We start from the raw sequence: 18,833 nt of genomic DNA, 5'->3' as shown, positions 1-18,833 counted from the left end.
ATAAATCTACTGATGTGTTTGTAAGTCCCACAATCGAAGCATAAAGCTTAGTGAGTTCCCCAAAATATCACATACAACACAACATACAATAAATAGATATGGGTTATCAACAATCCTAATGGGCTAATAGCATGCACAATGGGTTATCAAAAACCCTAGATACTATCAACAGTCTCAGTGGATTAATTTCACGCGCAGTGTGTCGTCAACAATCCTGGAGACTATCAGTAGTCTCAATGGGCTAGCAGCACGCCCGTGAGTTATCAACATCTCCGGATAGCACATAACAACAACTATCAAGTAAGACTCAGTTGGTCAACATACACCCATACTATAACATAGGCAATACAGTGAGAAGACTCACCTCTCATAGAAGACTGATAAACCTCACACCCGAACTGCCGGTACTAGACTCCTCCTAGTAATAATACCCGAAAATAATCCTAATTAACAACTAAGGTAATTATGCTAACTCAGCAAGTCCAAATACCCAGACTAATTCTTATTTGGGTAAAAGACCATTTTTCCCTTCCAAGTCCTCTACCCCTCATAGTTAACCAAAAGTCAAACTGGTCAAAAAGTCAATAGTCAACCTTATTTTCACTTACACGTGGCGTACACCTAGCCCTAATCAGGGAATAGATCTTAACCAAAAAACGAGTGATAACCAAGCCACGCTGGGCGTAGCCCAGATTATGCTCCGCGTACAGCGTCTTTGGCCAATCTTTATATTAAGCACTTAATACATGAGGACCTTTCACTCAAATCTCAGATATGACCCTAATGAACATTTTAAATCATAAAGTCTCCAACTTTATGCTTTTGCATGGATAAAGAGAACTCAAATCCAAAACCCAAACTATTTACTCATTCTAATGTTCCATATCTCATGTACGGATGGAAGGAAGGGACCAAGATTGCATATTTGTGACTTAATATACTCCAAAACGTCTAGAAACTCTACTCACAAGGTCTAGAGTAATTGATACCCAAATAGATAAAGGACATAAAATCATAAAATAGCAAGATATAGCAAAGAATTCATCATGGTTCGAACTTTATACCTTCTGAAGATGGATAAAGGGATGAAAGGCCTGGATCCACAAGCTTGACTGCACTACAACTTCAACTATGGCCTTCCTCCACTATCAAAATACACCAAGAATCACTCATAAGCTCCAAAAATCTCTCCAAGGGATTAGGGTTTCGATATGGGGCCTAAAAGGGATTGAGGCTGGTCATGAGATGGTTCCCAAGAAGTTAAAGCCTTTAAATAGAGCTTAAAACCTTTGAATTTGGGTTTTGATTTGCTGCGATTACGCCCTGCATACCATGAAATACGCCATGTGTAGGTCATTAAACCCGTGTCCAAAACTTCAGCACTTACGCCCTGCGTAGATCTCCTACGCCTTGCATAGGGTAATTCACCCAACTTCTAATTCAATATTCAAGCAACCATAACCTTTTTGTTTCAACTCCATTTTCGGTGTTCTTTATATGCATAGAACGGTATTGAAAAGACTCAGAAGTCTATCTAGTTACTTTTGGCTTAAAACATGTCGCACTAAAACCACAATCCATGCAAGAAGCCCGACATATAACTTTTCCTTTTTACCCTTTGGTTCCAACATACAAATCAAGGGCTTAGATCTCATAACCAATGTTATCAACCTTTAATAAGGTCTAAGTTTACTTCCTCAAAGCCCAAAGCCCTTACATAATCGAATTACGATCCAGAAACCTTGAATTAAGAAATGACCCAAAACAAGGTGTTACAAAAACGAGATCAAAATGGTGCTGGTTGAGCGAATAAAGAAAGTGATTCAAAATACTAGCAGACCTGAAGAAATCACACCAGCAATGTCTTAGTATTTGCACCCCATGATCTAGGATCTTGAGACTGGAACATCTTCAGGAAATCATATAGAAGACTTTATCCTCATGCAAGCTCTTTTTATGACTAACAATATTAATTTTCAAGAAGTTGTATGAGCTTAAAACATATCTTCACAGGGCCATCATATCGGAATTAATCCGATAGTGGAAAAAGTAGCGCCAACAGCTAAGACACATGATCTTAAGCGCTCTAGGAATAATACATCCTATACCAGAAGTATCCCTAACATGTCACAAGGTCTCAAGATTCACTCTAACAATATGTGATGCATAAATTCCAAGAAAATTTCAGACACCCAACATGAAGCAGTATGATGGGACTATTGATCCTGAAGAACACGTTTCCCAATATAGAGAGCGCATGAAGATTCTACCAATCCCCCACCATCTTAAGGAAACATGTTTGTGCAAAGTTTTTTGTTTAACCCCTACTAGAGCTGCAATAAAATGGCTTCTAAATCTTCCCTTTTTTTCCTATTACATATTTCTTTCATCTCATTAACTTATTTAATAATCAATTTTCATGTAGTAGAACTTTTGAAAAACTAACCAATGATCTTTACAAAATAACTCAAGATACTGAGGAATCCTTGAGAAATTATCTAAGCAGGTTCGGAAGAGAATTACTTTAGACATCCCACACTTGGATGAAAGATTCACAATTTTACTAAGATCTTGTGACGACTCCTTGCCGGAAACTTGATGAAGCTAGAAATAGAGCTCTAAGATTCATTAGGCTTGAATAAGACAAGAAGATATATAAAAGGAGGAATACGCAATATCTTACAACCATCCCAACAAAAAATCCGAAACCCTATCACAAAGATATTACAATGCTAAACCATATTCGAGGCCCGAGAATCATAGGGATAATGATCTTGGAAATGAGGATGAAGAAGCTGATTATCCTAAACTATCTTACTACCATTTTCTTATTGATGATTTGAGTTTGCTTTATGACATGCATGATCTTGGAGATAAGGCAAGATGGCCCAAGAAAAATAAGAAGACATCCATATGGAAAGATACATCCAAATGGTGTGCATATCATAAGGATTTTGATCATACCATTGAAGATTGAACTTGTTTAAGGAAAGAGATCAATCAACTATTAAGCAAAGGGAATTTGAAAGAACTTCTTGGAATGAAGAAAGAAGAGTCTAGGAACAAGGAACAACATCTTGGTTCAAGATCTTGACACAGATGATGAACTCAAAGATCACGTCAAGACTAGGATGGCTGCACAAATAAAAAGGTCCATAAACTCGAAAGCTGGTAAGAGGGCATATTCATTATCAACCAAAGATCATCAGGTACTCCCAAGATCTTGGAATGCCATACATCTTAAAAATTATTTTGCATAATCCCAATATCTTGGCACAAGATACTCAGGATTATCTTTACATATCTTCATTGTTGATATTGACTTAAGCATCAGAAGGATTTTAGCTAAGCTAAAACCCATCCTTTATCAAAGATCTTCTATTTTGTAGAACTCAGAATTTGAAGATCTTGACAAAAATTTAGGGGATGGTCACCCCTCTAAGTATAAGGTACATAGTCCCTTCAAAGGTTTAAAGATTAACATCTTTAATAAGAGATTGGTTTTAAACACCTCGCTTGAACACAAGATATATGACTGTAGTTAAGGATAAGAGAATCAATTTATGCTTTAATAGATGGCAACCTTCTTATTACTGGTTATATATTAGATCCTAATGATTTATATCAATGGAGTGATAGAGATATCATACAACCGAGAAAGAATAAATAGAATACCCACATGTTAACATTAATGAGTTAAACTACGACACCGGGAAAATCCTAAGATCTTTGAGAAAATCCCAAGAAATTAACACTTACGTGCTAATCTACAACTTTCTAAGCCCGAACATTAACATGTTCACAAGTACCAAGATTTCCAAAAAAATAAATGTTTGATTCATTAATAAGTATTGTAAATTTTTTTACTCTTGGAAATTTGCTTTTGTTTTCTATCAAAGTTTTTCACACTTATCTTTATGATTTTTTTCTAAGATTTAATGATTGTATATTTCAAGATTATTCTTCAAATTTGGTCTATGATCTTCAACATTTTTCTAATCAAGATCTTTTTAAAAACTCTTCTACAATATGATAATGAATTTGCATAAGCTTTTCTGAAAAATAACATTCTTCTAATTTTTGTCAATTTTTCTTATTTTCCAAAGTTATTTCAAAAGTAAAATTTTTTCATAAAGTTATTTCAAAATTTGAATTTTTTAAGTTTTCTTAAAAATTTAAGATTTTTTCCTAAGATATTTCAAACTCTATCATATCAAAGATGTTAATGCTAGCTTATGAAAGCATAGTGTTTTCTCAAAAATACTTATACTTTTTCAAAATCATATATGTCAAGAAAATATTATTTAAAGCATTACCGTCCCAACAGTAAGTCTGAACTTGAGAAAACTCCATCTTTCAAAATACTCAAGATACAACTTTCTGGGGGCAATTGTTGTTGGTGAACTTTTGACATTTACTTTATTATGCCCAACATCTTGAACTTATGCTAACATCCTGGGTAGCTAAAGATATTGAATTAGCTAACATTTTAAGACTACCTTTGTATTTCGTGTATTGTTCAATACAAGGGTGAAGACTTAATAAAAAAAATACATAGATCAAGTCAATAGGCACATGGGCAAAGTAAAGAGACGTTGAAGTCCTTACTAAAACCAAGTCAATCTATTTTCAAGGAATATCCCTAGATTCTATGACAGTTTGTTATATTCACCTTGTATATAAAGACTAGCACATCCTTCATATTCACGTTCTCACTTCTACTTTCACCTTCTCTCTGATTATTCTTGAGCTCAATTACACTTACAACACGATCAACTAGCACTTGTAACTCATTTTTATTTAATCGAAGCTCTAAAGTAGTGTGACTTTTGTCACGTCCTGAGGTTTTATGCCAGAGATCTTGAGTGATCAAGGGCTTTCCTCGCATATTATTGTGTTCTTGTTCTTACATTTATGTTTACATTGTTTTTACTCAATTTATTATATTAATATCTGATTACATCTTTGGCCTACAACATTTATCTTGGGATACTTTACAATATCTTGACCTTTTTGAACGTCGTATTGTTTTTTCAACATTTTCTACATATTTGTCACTTCAAAACTATTTTTGTCCTAATTTCTAAATATACACATAGTTCCATCTTAGGTTAAATAAACATTATGTAACTTATTTTCTTCATAAAAAACCTTAACATTACTATCTTATTCCTAGGATCTTGGGCACATCCAAGATCTTTGACACTTTTTAACATCTTCAACAGTTTATTATTTCATTTATCAAAATCTTTATACAAAACATCACACCACACTTACGAATTTGGTTACTAAATTACTTGTTTTTTGACCAAAACATTCATTAATATTTTCTGAAGTCCATAATCTCTTTGGCCGTTGAGTTGGCAATTACCCTTCTCCCAAAAACAGTTAATCACCACAATACGACTTCTAACAAACATGAATATACATACCATAACCAACTTATACAAACTTGAAAATTCAAACTTCGTTCTTTCAACAAAATTATTGGATGTTAGATATACAAAACTTACCTTTCCATTGTCGAATTCTAATAAGTTGAATGATCACCAACACACGTTCACAAGGAACAATATTACCAATCCTAGATGAAAATTCCTCCACATGCTCAGCCCACAGAGTATAACGAATAAAATTCTTACTTTACAACAAACAACTATTAGTATTAGCATGCGCCTTAAGATTTATTCTGACATCATTACATTCAATAGTCTACCTGATTGTGCCTTACCTTAGATATTAGAATTCAAATGACACTGACAGACCATCCTTCACTTTCAACACAAAATTAGTATACCCTGTCACTAAAGGATAAGAGCCAGTATGTCTTTGATAACAATGCAAACTTACCAATTCCACACTCCTCCCCAACATATTCTGAAAATAATGTCTCCAAACTTTCCAAAAATCAAAAGAACCCAAACTATGTGGGAATCCAGATGCCATGACCTTAACATACATGTTTTTGGCAAAATTTATTTTAAACCTATGATCTGCCATTTTTTAATGAGCAAGCTTATTATTAACAATGAAATTCTAAAAAGAACAATCATTTCCCTCCTTCAATAATCCCTCAAACTTCTGAATTAGATCCTTCTTAATGGTAGTAGAGATATGGGTTCCCTGAAATTATCATACAAATAAACGGAGAATAAAAAACTATATCAATGCAAACAAAATAGAGAAAGCATAGCTAATGGTTGTTTGATATCGTCTCGCCAATTAATACCATATCAATATTGTTCAGTTCATGCGACTTCAAGTAAACATGTCGCTTACATAAACGGACAACCTATCCTTTGAACTTCCATGCATTATTATATATCAGTATTCATGTCACTAATCAAATGATATTGTAAATCTATCTCAAGCACAACCATAATTCCACTAATTATATATATAATTGATAGACAACATGGCTTATTTATACAGATAATAAACAACAATTAGGATACTAAATTAATAATCAGGAACATTAACAACCCAACCAGGTAGAATGTAGTTTGAAGGAACAATAAAGTGGACGACAAGTGAACAACAAAAAACGACCACCAGAAGATCACAATATGCCATAAAACGACCAAAATACAACACGTAACTGCAACCAACCGAAAGGCCTCTCCCAATCGAATAATTCACCAGAAAACAAAGGCTTCCTAGAGGCCCTTGTTCTCAAATAGAGCTCCACTAGGCACACTATGTGACCTAGAAACACACTTCTAAATTTTGACAAATTAGCAAAATCCTCTTAAGTTATATATGAGATATATAACATAATTAAGGTATTTTCAGCGTCCGATGGAGTATTTGAAATAAAGGTCATCACACTGGAAAACTAAACATGAGTTAAACCATCCTTGAAACCAAAAGATGTAATAAAATACATCCGGTTTGGAACTGAACGACTTTTTTTTTCATAAACAATCATCATACTATACTATGAATGAAGTATTTTTCCTATCACCATATACATTTGAAACATTCATTACTTTTTAATTTTTAGTTGAATACAATTAATCTATTAATTTTAAATATGTTATTAAATGCAAAATATTATCATATTATAGGTAAACTTTTAAATTGATTATTATAATACACTTATTTGCTAATTTAAATATTATGTTAAATCTAAAACATAAATCAAAATTTAAAATAAACTTAAAAAACATACTATTTTTCAAAATAGTTAAAAATGTTTGAATATTGTAAGTATAGAACAACAAATCAAATTAAATAAAAACTATAACTTTTTTTTATTATAATTTTTTTTCTAAATAATAGTTTTTAGACTTATTTGTTAACTTAATTATCATGTTAAATCCAAAACGTAAATCAAAAAATAAAATAAACTTCAAACACATATTCAAATACTATTTCAAACTAGTTAAAAAGGTTTAAATATTGTATAATACAGAAGAACAAATCAAATTAAATAAAATATCAAAAAACTATTTTATTATAATTAATTTTCTTAAATAAATGTTTTTTAATTAATTAATAAAAAATTCTATTACGTTACTTATAAACAATGTTTTATATATCAATTAACATGCTCGAAATATATATATATATATATATATATATATATATATATATATATATATATATATATATATATATATATATATTACATAAGTAATTGCTAAATTAATCAATAATAACTTTAAATTGTAATAATACTAAATCAAAAATAATTTTTAATTTATTTAAATGCAAACAGATGGTAATTGTTATTAAATGATATATATTTGACAGGATTTTAAAAAGATTGTCATAACTCCAAGGTTTATACTTGACGCTACACTTTAATAAAATATCGTCTTAGGTTATATATATATATATATATATATATATATATATATATATATATATATATATATATATTACACAAAATTGTCGTCTTAAGTCACGTCTTATAAACGACATGACTCACTATAACTCATAAAAACTTGAGACTTGACATTACCTTCAAGTGATGCATGATGTTATTTAAAACCTTTGTATTTAATAGATATATATTTTTTACTATGATTCATAATAAATAAAGACACCACACTTCACATAGGTTGATGATGATATTTTTGCCATTTTGCCACTTTAAATAGATGTTAGGGGTGGTGTTTAGGATGATTGTCGATAAAGAGGGAGGAAGAGAGAGTGAGTTTAAATGACAGAAGAACACAGAGATAGCGATGGAAATTCACCATCGGTATATTACCACCGATAACAATACCATTGGGGTGGTGTTCACCATCGGTAGTAGTTTATACATAAGCATTACCGACCCGTAGGACACTTTATAGCCTTAATGTATATATCAATTTAATTAGTGTAAAAGATATTATTATTTTATAGGGAATGTCCTATTATTTTATTTTGAATATATACGCTTTATAATTTAACAATATTTAAATTGTTTAATAGAAAAATCGATGCTATTTTTGAAGTCCAATGTTGTATTTTTTACAACGTACAAGAACTAAATTTTTTACAAAAAGTTTAAAGAAACAACTCGGATTGAACCACGTCTTATCCTTTTTCCTTTGTTTCACACCTTCTGTTTCAACCAAATCTCTCTCTTTCTCTTTCTCTCTCTCAATATCATATATGCTGCGTACTATGCTATACCCATGTCCCCACTCTCTTCTTTCTAGTGGAAACGTGAGCTGACTGAGCAGCCTTCTCTGTCTCTCTCTCTCTATTTGATGCTTTCTGTTCTTATGGAAACCCTATCTTTTTCTCCTTCTTCTACATAACCATCATCACCACAACCATCGAATTTGGTTCTGCAAGATCACGCCTTTCGATCAAGTTGACGTCTTTTTGATATTTGTAAAAACACTTCATCTCCACTTCAGTTGATTCGCCGGAAGATTTCATTCATACTCTGTGTTCGTTTGGCTGTCTAACGTTGAATTAGAGATATAAAATGGATTCAGGAAATAGTGGGAGCTTACAGTCATCAAGTGGTGCTGAAGAAGAGTGCGATTCACGCGCCGCCGTTAATGATTCTGGTTTCATCATCACCCATCATCACCAACCTCACCCACCATCACCACCTTTCAACCACTATATGTTTGATCAGAATCAGATCAACAACCCCTTGATGTTTACGCTGTCCCCACAACATCAACCTCATAACCTTGACTCTGCCATCTGGTCCAAAACCCTACCTTCTTTCTCCGACCACCAGTTCTTCCCTTCATCGTCACAGACCGCCGCCCATACTGTACCATTCTCTCCGGTTACGACGTCAAACACTGAACCGATAACGACTTCAATCCCTCCTCCCCCGGCTCGCAACCCAAAGAAACGATCAAGAGCGTCGCGGAGGGCACCGACTACTGTGTTGACTACAGACACTAGTAATTTTAGAGCCATGGTTCAAGAATTCACCGGCATCCCTGCACCACCCTTTACATCATCGTCGCCGATGTTCCCGAGGTTGTCGACAAGTTTTGATCTTTTTGGTAGATCCTCCCCCATGATGAGATCCAACACCAACAACTTTGATAACCAACCTCAACTACCTCCTTACCTTTTGCACCCATTCCCACAAAAACTCCAGTCTTCTTCATCTTCGATCTCTTCATTGTTGGACTCATCTAATCTGCTCAACACCATGCAAAACACAATCTCCTTTCCTTCTAATTCTCTAAACCAGTCTTCATATCTGAACCAGAAAACCACACAAAACGATGTATCTTCAAATCGGTTTGGTGTGATCGGGCAAACCCAGATTGATGGACTCCACACCACTCTACCAGACCTTGTTTCAACCACAGGAACTGCACCCACATCCTCAACCACCAAAGCAAGAAACAGCGACCAGATGGCGTCGGGAAACTGGAATGGCGACGCTAACTACAGCAATGAAAAAGCGGCGGATCATCATGGTGCTGGTATGAAAAGTGATCAAGGGTTTATTGAACCCTGGGTTTGTTCTTCAGATTAATTACATACATACGCGGATCATTTCTTATGATTATAATAGTGATGGGTATAAGGGTATGGGTATGGGTATGGAAATTATGAGCTTCCTCTAACAATGAGAGTACTACTTGAAGATTTGTGTGTGTAAATAGTTGAAGAATTCAAGAAATGATGATGAAGTTGTATGAAAAAAATGGTGGGTGTCACATGGGATTTGACTTTTGGATACTGTTTAGGAACATGGAGGTTAGTAAGAGATCTGATCGATTCGATGTGGGTGCCTGTGTTCATATTCTGAGGACGTTCTCTCTTTAATTATGTGCATTAAGATTTTAAAGGGAACATATCTATGCATTTTGACCTCTTTCTTTTCTTTTGCGAAGACTCATTTTAGTTTACAATAGGTTTATGATCATCCTAGCTATTTGTATTTTTCTCGTATTTAATTATTATATTCATTAGAAAATTATTTAAACATGATTAGGTTTGAAGATCCTAAGTCATTTGCCCATTCATTTAGTTGAAAATATGTGAGTTCACAATTATGTAATTAGTTTATCAATATCTTGATTATGGTTTGTTTCACTAGCTCCATATTGGTCATAAAAATGATGTTGAAAACATATTTTAGGTCTTCAACGAAAGAGAAAAAAAAAGGCCTAACAAAAACAAAACTAACTAAAAATGCATTAATTTGTCACAAATTTACTAGTATATGATGATCGTTGTTAAATCGTTTACTTTATTATAAACATAAGCAAAAAAATTGCTAAGCTATACAAATGAAAGGTCAATCATTGAACACTACTTCTGTTTGGAATTACGCACCTCAAGCCTTAAGATCACAAAGCGGCGACGACGATAATTTTGTTTTACAAAAATTATTATGTTTCCACTAAAACTCAATCCTATCTAAAAAGTTCATGAACTAACTTATTTTAATTTTTAAATTTAAAATTATCACGAGGTCAAATGAAAAGAAATTCTTATATGGAGATGCGATCAATTGCTATTTTATACATTAGATATTTGTACATACATCCGGTTTAATAGTTTGAACTACTTAAAATATAGTATAATTTTATTGGCGATTGTTGTAATTTTAGATTAAATGTTTAAACGTTTTAAAATTATATTATTATTACGATTCGGTCTATTTTTTAGAAAGCCAAATCTCGATATAGATTAAAATGTATTTCCTAATTATTTATATGTATTTGAATAGTCGGGTCTTAATTAACGGATACTAAAATCCATAAAAAAGGAAAATCTCAAAATGATTCACAAACCATCTTTAATGCTAAAAATATTTTAGTTAACATGCAATTTCACACAAAATGAAATTGATTCTTGTGGGTTTAGGTGGCTTCCATTTTAACAGTAATATATATTTTTTGGGGATGCATATTAGTTGTTTGATAAAATGCCTGAACCAAAAGAGTTTCAAAATCTTTAATTTTCATGAAATCTTCAATCCAAACGAACATATGTTTGTTTTATTTTTTTTGTTCAAAGAACTTTTCCAAAGCCATATATAGTCTTTTGGTTTATTGAAGACCACACAACCAAAACCTACATATACTTTTTTGATGCTATGTAACAATTGTTGTATTAATTATACATGAAAACTTTTACATCATTTCCTTTTCATATACCACCAAATACTCATTTGCCTCTTCAAGCTACAATACTCAATTTTAGTAATTTGATAGACAACGATTATGGTATTCATTTTCTAATTATATAGGGTCTAAGTTTTTTACTGATTGGTAAATAATGCAAATTAAGTGTTTAAACGTTCTTAATAATTATTAAAAGAGAACTCTTAACTCCCAAATATAGAAATCAGAGCCCTTGATTGTATTTCATTAATAGGTTTCCATCATTGGATCATTTTCCTGACATCACCACATGTCTCTTTTCCCGCCTAAAGAAAATACTATCATATTATCTTGCATCCAGATTTAAAATAATTTTAAAAGAGTTACCATAAATCTTATACTCTATAATGGCATAAAATCAAGAAAATGATTTGGAGTTACGGATTTTCCTATTTAAATGGCTACACAACCATTTAAGTTCCTCGTCTTTAATTTTCTCTCTAAAACTATAGCTTCGAGAAAGAACACAAATGGCAAACCCTTTGATTTGTGCTTGGACTGCTGTTATTATGCTATTCCAGTGCTTGTTCCTTCTATTGTAAGTCGATTTGAAGATATAGCAAAAAATCGACTCTTAGCACAGGTAACAAACTCAATTGAGTTTTTAGTTTTAGGGTTTTACCTTTGTGTAATCGATTCAAATCACATACTCAATTACCTGCTTTCGTCTCTCATTTGGCCTCCGTCTGATTTCCTACAATTTGATAGTTGATGATAGGTATAAAATTTCGATTTAATTGATTTAATCACTTTTATGTTCTTCATTTTTCAGATGATGGCGTTTGTAGGAACCAAGAATAAACATTTTGCCTGTTTTCAAGAAGAAAAAGGAAGATTTGTGGGTGTGGTGTACAGGAAGGAAGGAATGGAGTAAGGGGTTGTTTCTTTTTGATGTAATGCACTTAATTTATAAAAAAAATTAATAGATTCAGATATATGTACGTGTTTCTTTTTTACTTAATCTTAATAAAATCTCTTATAAAATTAAGTGAAGAGTAGGGTGTTGTTAACGTTCAATGGTAAATTCATGTTTAATCTACCTAAAACGCCCTCACCTGGTAACGTTTCCCACAAAATTACTAGAGTTCTATCACACGTTAATGAAAATAACATCAAAACAAGTAATTGTTGAGCATACTGTTATATATTTCAAGCTACTTATCTTCTCCGTCTTACATCTTCTTTGTCTATACATTTCATGCATCGTGTTCTTCCCCAACAACTTGAAATTGAGGTTAATTACTCCCACATATGCTTTCTTTCTTCTCAAGGAACACTTTCTTTTATTATTTTGTATGGATTTTCCTAATAAAAATGTTGGATCTTGCATGATGTATTCATGTATCCTTTTATCTCTTGCCTGAAAATTAAACATCATAACTAATTCTTGAAAGTGACTTTTCTTGAAATTGGCTTATGGTATTGTGATGGGTTATTATTTTTGCAATTAACCAAGTTCCTATTATAAGTTTTACATTGTTATTATGTTATTATTTTTGCAATTAACCAAGTTCCTGTTATAAGTTTTACATTGTTATTACGTCATTTATTTAATGAAATTGATTCTTGTGGGTTTAAGTGGCTTCCATTTTAACAGTAATATATATTTTTTGGGGATGCATATTAGTTGTTTGATAAAATGCTTGAACCAAAAGAGTTTCAAAATCTTCAATTTTCATGAAATCTTCAATCCAAACGAACATACGTTTGTTTTATTTTCTTAGTTCAAAGAACTTTTCCAAAGCCATATATAGTCTTTTGGTTTATTGAAGACCACACAACCAAAAAATGCATATACTTTTTTGATGCTATGTAACAATTGTTGTATTAATTATACATGAAAACTTTTACATCATTTCCTTTTCATATACCACCAAATACCCATTTTCCTCTTCAAGCTACAATACTCAGTTTTAGTAATTTGATAGACAACGATTATGGTATTCATTTTCTAATTGTATAGGGTCTAAGTTTTTTACTGATTGGTAAATAATACAGATTATCTTAACTTTCCATAACTTTAAACAATTGATTATCAAATGAAAAAATCTTGGTGGTCACAAATGGTTAGCAATGATGGATGGACTATACCAATAAATAAGATCAAGAATGTCACACCCCAAAACAGGAACGGCGAAAACGTTCGGGGGTGGAGGACGTCATGTTTAGTATCACAAGACATGCATCATAGTAATCAAAGTAATAAACAACCATTTCATTAGAAAGAAAGTGTTTACAAAGTATGTGGTTCACATAACATAGACTACAAAGTAAATAACAAAATAAGAGATGAAGCTATACTGCTCCATCTTCTGAATCCCAGTCCGCGTACATGTCTACTTGTCTCCTGAGAATACAAGTTATTTTGAAAGAGTAGATCAGCATTTAAGCTGGTGAGTTCATAAGATTTTAGTGATGTAAGTAAGTTGTAAGAAAGTTGTAGTAAGTTGTAAGTTCTTTTAGAAAAGTTCGCATGTTCCTCCAGAAAATCCTATATTTCCTGCTTTGATGAAAGATAAGTAAAAATGACTCTACAATCCTTTCTATGAGTACTAAATAGATACAAGTTATATAAAACCCAGAGTAAACAAACAATCGGTTGTGTGTATCTGCCCTAAGCCCACAACCAAACAAAGAACAAGAAATGAGGCGGAAGGCACACATCCCATTGGTTTTTAGATCTTCGTTATATATAACCCTGATGTATTCACTTCGTACTCACAGAGTTAACTGTAATAGTTCCTTTATATTTGATGAAAACATTCTTTAAGAAAACCCTTATTTCTTTTAGTAAAAATGGTAACCACAGTGGTTCCTTCTATAATCACTTAGTTTATACTAGCTATATATAATCTAATATCGAACAGATAGTTAATTGTGTGAATCTGCCCTAAGCCCACAACCAAACAAGGAACAGGGAATGAAGCGGAAAGCACACATTCAACTATCTATCGGGTATTAATTATACATAACCCTGATGTATAAACTAAGGTATTATAGAATTAACCACCTAAGGTCCTTTAAGTTATATTGGTTTAATAAAATGGATTAAACCCTTACTGGTATGTTTCTAGTTTTGTATACCCAATGTTCTATTTGAAAAGTATGTTTTGTACTAGAAAACGGTGCATTGAATTAGTGTCCTATGACCTGACCCATACCTGGTACCCCTTATGATTACTTAGTGTATACGGAACATATATATAGCCAAGATCGAATAGATAGTAGGCTGGGTGAATCCGCTCTAAGCCCACAACCAAACAAGGAACAGGAAATGAAGCGGAAAGCACACATCCTACTACTTGTCGGATCCGATTAATATATATTCCTGATGTATAAACTAAGGAGTCATAAAGTTAACATTATAGGCCCCTTTCTACTGAATGTACTAGACTCGACTGTTCTGTTTGTCGTTTGAAAAGATGTAAGTTTTCCCTAGTTTATAACTATCTTAACTCGAAAATAGTTTGCATTATCTTTCAAGTGGAACTGTCACAATATGAAATTAATGGGAAAATGTAAGTACACAGTTGTCTTTTGAATTGACATCCTGAAGTACTGATTACCTTAAAATAAGTTTGTTTTATTAAGTCCATAATGTGATGAGTAGTACCCATACTATACGCTCTCCCTGCAAGAGATTCTAGTTACCAAACGTGACTTCCGCAAACAAATTGCTAGGCCGTGTAAATTCACATTAAAGTTATATGATCATGTATACCCAATTTATTATCACCTTTTGTTTAGAACAATGAGTAAGTGATCATTGGTATAATTAGATCCTGGTTTGTTCTTCTGCTATAGCATCTTAGTATGTTCTTTCTGTTATAGTATCTTAGTATGTTCTTTTCTGTTATCGTATCTTAGTATGTTCTTTCTATTATCGTGTATTGTATCTACCTCCCTGTTTCTCTTTATAGTATGTTCTAGTATCTAGTATGAACTGAACCCCTAAACTATACCTATTATAGTTTACTAGTATGTTTTACTTCAACTGTTACTGAAAAAGACTCATTTATCTACTAAGTTATGATTGTACTTTAAAAACGGAGTTTTATAAACTATAAAGTAACATAACTTAAAAAGAGTTTTTGAAATGTTTTGATCACTTATAAAAACATAAGCAATCCTTTGAAAGATGTTTATAACAAACATTTACACAATTATCATTGTGTTCCACTTGTATCCCCCCCCCCCCCCCTTAAAAGCATTTAAAACAGTTTAAAAGATTGATTATAGGGGTATGAACTCACCTTATGTGGGTGATTCAAAAAATTTCGGGTTGTCACATCATCCCCCCGTTAGATGGAATTTCGTCCCGAAATTAGCTTTCTTAGCAGTACTACTGGGGTTGTGCTCCTTTGATTGGCAGAATACCCACTCGTAGACCTGGCAACTTTGCCCTAGGATTCATACTTGGTCCATCTATTATTACCTTGTGTATACAAGTCATATATAATTAAGATTAGTTAGACGGCCGGATGTGCAAATCTGCCCCAGGTCCACAACCAAACAAGGAACAAGAGATAGGGCGGAAGCACACATACTAAATCTGCGTAATCATAGCCATATACCACCCTCGCGTATACACTGAATAGTGTTAGGTGGGCTGTATTCGTCCTTAGCCTCTGCCCTTGAACTTGATCAGCTGAACGAGTGGTATTTCGGGAAGGTCTACTGAACATACGGCGACAAGGCTTCGGAGGGAAAAGTACTCTTCGCACGAGTACTTTGGGGTTTAGAATACGAGGTAGACGATTCCGAGGTCCGGGGTGGATTGTCGTTACGAATGACGAAGGTTTCGTGAATTTAACGGTCGAGGTGATAGAAACATATGAACATAGTATGGTGAGGACCACACCAATTCATGACGAATGATAGTAACAGACTCTTTACTGAACAAAAGTTTGGCCGATTTGAAAGAAACGTCTGATATACGATGATGTACCCCTAGTGTGTTCGACAATGTACCCTTTGTAAACGTTCTAGTGCTTTCTGTTTTCCCCTTGATGTTAAACTTCTACGTATCGTACCGCGATGAGCGAGTACATACTGTGAAAGTGCTTTGATAACTAGTGTCGATACTTTATACTATGATCCTCCTTGGTACCATTACGATCGCCTGGAATATACAAGTTATGAATAATTAAGATGAATTAGACAGTCGACTGAGTAACTCTGCCTCAAATCCACAACCAAACAAGGAACAGGAATTAAGGCGGAATCACTCACTCTAAGTATGTAAAATCTTAGCTATGCACAACCCCGATGTACATTCTAAACCATCATAACTTCTCTGAACGGATCTTTTAGTTCCCTTGAATACCGTGACTTGTTTTAATAAGTGAGTTATTATAATTACTTTTAAGTGTTTTCCCCAAGTTTTAATCTTATATATATAAATTAATTTCTTTAAAGTAATCCTTATTTTATTTCGAAAACGTATCGCTGCTTGCTGGCGACTCCGGGGTAGATTCTCCTGCGGTGATCATCAGAATTCGTCCATCCGCTCCTGAGTTCTTTGTTATCGGGCAGTCCCTCTAGTAGTGTCCATTCTTACCACAGCCATACCAGGCTTGGTTTTCTTCAACTCCGGGGACTTGGGAGATCGGTTGAGCCGGTGCCCTGCAGAAACGGACTGTGTGTCCCTTTCTGTGGCAGTTCAGGCACTGCATTTCCCGACATACTACGGTGTGGTGATAGTTGCACTTTCCACACTTCGGGAGAGTTCCAGCATATCGACTGGCAGGTGCTGGAGTAGCAAGTGTTGTGGCGGCGTACATAGTACTCGTTTGTTGCTCCAGCGTGGTTTCCTGTGTTGTTCGCTTCTTCTTCCTCTTGTTCCCCGACTTTTGTTTATAGTCCTCTCTCTTTGATGGCTCGGGAACGGGGACTTCCACGCCATGGTGGACTCCATGGTCAATGAGTCGTTGGGCCAGGCGTTTGGCACTATCGAATGTGGTTGGGTTAGAAGATAGCACATCTCCTTGGATCGGGGCAGATAGACCCCAGATGTATCTTTCTATCTTCTTGTTCTCCGGGGTAACCATCCCGGGGCATAGTTCTGCTAGGTCGCTAAACCTGTCAGTGTAGGCCACTATGTCTGAGCCGACCATCGTGAGCTCCCATAGTTCTTGTTCCAGTTTTTGAACTTCGCCCCTCGGGCAGTATTCTTCCAACATCATCTCTTTTAGGTTCTCCCAACCTATTGAGTTAGTCACTGGTAGGGTCAGTGACTTAACATGCTTGTTCCACCATGTCAGGGCTCTGTCGGTGAAGGTGCAGGCAGCAAACTTCACTTTGCTCCCTTCTGGGCACGAACAGATTTCGAAGACCGAATCTGTTTTCTCGAACCATCACATCAGAGCGATGACTCCACCATTTCCATTAAAGGAATTGGGTTTGCAGCTCATGAAGTCCTTGTACAAACACTCCCTTGGGTGTTCGTGAGTAACTCCAGGGTTGGTTAAGTGGGTACCGCTACCAGATCCGAGGGTACCACTTTCGCTGACGTGAGCTAGAGCAGTTGCCACTGCGGCGGATATCGCTGCTTGAAGAGCAGAAGGATCGAACTGTGGCATTTGAGTTGGAGTTATCGGAGTAGTGCGTCTGTTTGATCTGCGAGGAGGCATCTTTGCTAAAAGAATACAAAGATGAAATGGGATAAGTATATAGCAGTGGTTTATAAGCCAAACGCTGAAAGACAAGGTTATCCTAATTCTGAGTGTATCTGGTTCTGACTTTCATAAGGTTCTGGAAACAATTCATAAACGAGTTTATGCAAAATAAACTCTATGAATTAGAATGGCTATCCTCGAATGAATATCTGTGACTTGAGTAATTGTTACCAGTTTCACGAAAGAAAATAATCCTAACACATAATGTGAGCAGTGTCTCCACTAACTCATTAAGTTATACAAGATTAGTATTTATTAATGTGACACATAAGACGTGTTGGTTACTTCGGTTGATCCTTCTTTGAAAACTTCTCATGAACTTGCTCTTGTTCCTCCTTGACTCTTCTGTTGACTGCTATAAGGAAGTGGTTACATCTATCTGGGTTTGTCGTGCGAGAATGGAAGTGACTAAATAATCTATGAGATTAAGTGAAACATTATGGGGTGATCCTTACAGAGTCCTCCAATAATTGCACAATGTATACAAGTTGTATATAATTTAAGATTAAATAGACCTTCGAATAAGTGATCCTACTCCAAAACCACAACCGAACAAGGAACA

The 18,833-nt window shown here is 34.2% G+C and overlaps 1 protein-coding gene across 1 annotated transcript; it reads left to right on the top strand.

Annotated features, from left to right (window-relative positions):
* Nucleotides 1-8,550: 8,550 nt before the first annotated feature.
* LOC145117306 (uncharacterized) lies at nucleotides 8,551-10,518 on the top strand. The gene has a single exon (XM_079053610.1). The coding sequence runs from the start codon at nucleotides 8,930-8,932 to the stop codon at nucleotides 9,953-9,955; it is 1,026 nt and encodes a 341-aa protein (XP_078909736.1). The 5' UTR covers nucleotides 8,551-8,929; the 3' UTR covers nucleotides 9,956-10,518.
* Nucleotides 10,519-18,833: the final 8,315 nt, after the last annotated feature.

Source organism: Lactuca virosa, chromosome 5, assembly GCF_052849685.1.
Source record: "Lactuca virosa cultivar CGN04683 chromosome 5, Lactuca_virosa_CGN04683_v6, whole genome shotgun sequence".
Lineage (NCBI taxonomy): Eukaryota > Viridiplantae > Streptophyta > Magnoliopsida > Asterales > Asteraceae > Lactuca > Lactuca virosa.
This window is presented reverse-complemented; position numbering and strand designations above follow the sequence as displayed.